Here is a 3,774-nt window from a genome sequence, read left to right as displayed (position 1 = left end):
CCGGGCTGTGGGGCCCGAGCGGGCCGAGGCACGCAGGCGGGCGCCGACGCCTCTGCAGGCCGCAAAGCCGCCTGAGCCCCGCATGTGCCCGGCCCTGACGTGCCACTCCCTACCCGCGAAGCCCAGACTTACCCAAGGTTCTGCTGGTCCGGCAGGCGCCGCCGCCAACACACTAGCGTGAGGAAGAATCTTCGCAAGCCGATAAGGAGACCCGCTCAAGCAAGACTCCGCCGACTCAAAGCAACCCACTTCCGCTCCTCAGGCGTAGGCCCCGCCCCCCAAAGTCCCCATTGGTCATCCCCGCCCCTACTACCGCGGTCTACCGGTTAAGGAGGTGTATTTTCAATTCTATTGGATGAGAAAACCATCTATTACCGCTTTGAACGGCGCCTCCTTCCGGCCCCACCCACGCTTGCGCGCCCAAGGTCCCAGTTCCCGCGAGAATGGCGCCGGCGCCGCTACGCCCGCAAGGCCTCCTGGGAGTCGTGTCGGAGGCGCCAACTGCGTTGTTGCTCCTTAGAGGCGGGGCACTGTCTCCAGAGCGAGCGGGCTCGGATTCTTCTGCTTCCTGGCTCACCTGCCGTTGTGTCCCTGGTGGGACCCGGCCGATAACTTGGACTGGAGTTCAGTCCCCGCCAGCCAATTCACGCGCCTGTCCGGGCCTCTTTCCTCGCCTGTTAACTAGACGTTTGTAACAAATGCCCCCGCGGCCCAAGGTCTGCGACCCTCTGCTGAAACCGGGCTTGAATCTGTCGTGCCAGGCCCTGAGTGTGTTGTTCCCGGCTCTTCCAGACTGGAGGAAGAGTCCCGGGGAAGAACAGCTCGTCCCATCCGCGGGAGCCAGAGGATCTTCGGCTTGGACGTCGGAGAGGGCTGCCCAGAGGAGGCGACCCCTAGCCGAGGACTGAAGGACGAGGAGGGAAGGGGAGAGCGTTCCAGCAAGAGAGCTGTCCCCAGAGCCTGGAAGGGAGTGGGGAGAGCTGGGCATTCCCGGGAGACCGAAGACTGGTGCCCCAGTGTGTCAGGAGCACGGGGAGGGGGGGCAAGAATCAGTCTGGGAGGGCCCAGGTGCCAAGTCCGGACAATCTTGTGGGCAAGGGGTACCAGAAAAGGAAGAGTGAAGGGAAAAGCATTCTTCCCCAGGATGGGCCTAGGAAAGGGCCAAGGCCCAGGCAGAGGACAGGAGGTCTCCGGAGCATCTTGTGGACTTAAGTGTCCATAGAGTGATGTCCCTGGATCCCCCTGCTTAAGTTTGAAAAGCAGCTCCATCGTTGGGGCAAGTCTCAGAAGTTCCCTCACCTCTTACATGGAGATAGTAATTGTACCTACTTCAAAAGAAGAATGTGGAAGGTTGGACTCAGCAGCCCTGCCTGAGTGCATGCAAGCCCCTGCTTGGGATGGCCTGCCAGAATCAAATAGAGAATGAAGAGGGTTTCTTGAGCTCTGAATTTGGGAATGGATTTAGAAATCAAGACAAACAAAACCACTGATCTTGTCCTTGTTGTCCTAAAACACCCAGATTAGCTACTGAATCTCTGTATGTTCAAATCTGCGAAGAGCCCTGCCTTACTGTGATGTTTTTTGGCTAGCCTGCATTCAGGCAAAAGCTCAGCTCTCTGGGTGGTTCAGCCAAGAAAGGTCCAGAAAGAGCATTGGAAGCAACAGCTGGATCTTATGTCCCTCTAGGTGGTCCCCTGTCTTGGGAAACTTGAATCTCAAAGGACCCATGCAGGGAGAGGGAGGCAGGAGTCCCCACTGTGGTGGTTCTTGAGTGCATATCAGGGAGCTGTTGCTTTGAAATAAGCCACCAAAGCCCAATATTTTAAATAACAAGTGTTTATTGTTGCTCAGTTGGGAGTGTAGAATTCTGGTCCTGGCTGCCCTCACATGTGGGAGATGGGGTGGGAGTGTCTGCTGGTTGCAGAATGATCTAGAATGGACTCAGGACAACTGGCTCTCCTTCACAAGTTTCAGCTGTCTTATCCCAAAAGGCCACCCAGGTTCACTGGGGCCTGGTAAGTGAACAAGTGGAACCTCCCAAGACCAAAGTTCCAGGCTCTGAGCTGGCACAAGGCTACTTATGCTGCATTCTTTTGGTCCAAGTGAGTCTCCAATCCAAACTAGGTTCAGAGATTGAGGAATATAGACTTCACCTCTTGATGGGAATGGTAAAGTCACAAGGCAAGGAGTTATGGGTACAGGGAGACATTCTGCCACAGCTTTAGGGACAGTGTCACAGCTTTAGGGAATGACCCAGGCCTACTCCCACTCATGTAGATGGAGCAGTTTCCCACAAGCTAGCTCTTAGAACAGGACTGGAGAGGGGACCTAGTTGACTGCCAATTAACATTGTTGCCAAGAGCATCCACAGTGTTGGTCTGCCATATCTCTGCTCTGCCCAGAGGCAAGCCTAATAGGTGAAGGTGAAGGACAGTTTCCTCCCTTGCCATAGCCTTGCTGCAGGCAACCATACAGACCTGCCCCCATTGCAGAAGGCTGGCTTAACAGGAACTCCTTCAAGCCTGGAGACATATTCAACATTCCAAAACAAACTGCTACCAGCTTGGAGATAGAACTCCTGCATCAGGCATGTCCTGAAGTCCATCTGCCTTTGGCTTGCCAGTTAGGGGAGCTGGTAAATCCTTTTGAATCCTTCAGAGCTCCTGAAAGACTGACTGTCTGGACCAATCATCAGGGTATTCCCTCAATATCAAATGAAATGGATTTGAATAGCACAACACAGGATATAAAGAGATTTTTTTTCATTAAATGAAATTTAATCTATTCTCAGCTCTGATTCAACAGGGAGATGGGAATTTCTCTTTACCAACCTGAGTTGTGGGAAAGTTCTGGAGTTCTAATACAATTCAGAATATTGGAGTAGGACTCTGACCCTTAAATCTGTTCTTGTCACTGCTGATGTGTGCTTTCCCGATCTGAAAGTGCTCAGAGGCCCAGCCTCCACTGCTGAGGTACCAGCTCTGCAGGTCAAAGGAGAATGGGGAAAGATGTCCCTCTCCTGAATATTTATCCATCTGAGAGTTTCTAGCCCCTCCTTTACTGCACCCCACCCTACGGACTGTCCACATTCTATCCTTTTAGTGAGCAGCATCATGATGTGCTCTGTTCTAGAGGGCCAGGAGGCTGTTACTCCACAGGCCTGTTCTCAAGGTCACGCCTTCTCCAGCCTACAAATCAGTCCTGGTCCCTGCACTGGACCACCTGTTTCCCAGTGGCCCCAACCTTGTTGATTCCGGGCTCCTTCAGTACTCTGTAAAGTCACCCATGCTTAGCTCTGGGTTTGGCTCGCTGGACAGGTCACCTCTCTGAGCACCAATGGCCTCATCAATGAAATGAGAATGGGCCAGAGTTTCTACGTGTCCAAAATCGCAGATTACATGATAAGGCATGGGAAGGGCCAGAATGGTACCACAGCACAACTGAACACAGGATCTTAGGTTCTCAGGTGAAGCCACTGGGTCTGGATAGCCGGTGGGGACTCCAGTGCTGATGATGTTCTGGAGCAGGGAGGGGGATAAAGGGGGCCTTGGGAATGATGACTTGCTGGGCCCTGAGGAAGGGCTAGGGTCTGGGCCCGAGGTCCAATTCAGCATGTTAATATCACAGCACCGCTCGCGCAGATGCGGGCTGGGGAACAGAGGGCTGGGCGGAGTCGCGGGCAGCACGCGGGGGGTCAGGGAGGTCTAGGGTCAGGGGGCGGGTATGGCGGCCCGGGCGCAGGGCGCGGCTCAGGCAGCCTCCAGGCGGCGCGCC

At 54.5% G+C, this 3,774-nt stretch overlaps 2 protein-coding genes across 3 annotated transcripts in view; both read right to left on the bottom strand.

Annotated features, from left to right (window-relative positions):
• Rnf4 (ring finger protein 4) overlaps nucleotides 1-277 on the bottom strand; it is a 31,341-nt gene extending 31,064 nt beyond the window's left edge. For both annotated transcript variants that reach the window (XM_015481887.2, XM_015481889.2), the window contains exon 1: nucleotides 133-277. The gene's annotated coding sequence lies outside the window, so the exon portion shown is untranslated. The remainder of the gene's footprint in view (nucleotides 1-132) is intronic.
• The window catches only part of Cfap99 (cilia and flagella associated protein 99), a 41,655-nt gene that overhangs the window by 656 nt on the left and 37,225 nt on the right, over nucleotides 1-3,774 (bottom strand). Inside the window, exons 15-16 of the mRNA XM_048783968.1 lie at nucleotides 411-591; nucleotides 133-189 (exon numbers count right to left, since the gene is read on the bottom strand). Of these exons, the coding sequence (XP_048639925.1) occupies nucleotides 133-189; nucleotides 411-591 (238 nt within the window). The remainder of the gene's footprint in view (nucleotides 1-132; nucleotides 190-410; nucleotides 592-3,774) is intronic.

Source organism: Marmota marmota, unplaced genomic scaffold, assembly GCF_001458135.2.
Source record: "Marmota marmota marmota unplaced genomic scaffold, marMar, whole genome shotgun sequence".
NCBI lineage: Eukaryota > Metazoa > Chordata > Mammalia > Rodentia > Sciuridae > Marmota > Marmota marmota.
This window is presented reverse-complemented; position numbering and strand designations above follow the sequence as displayed.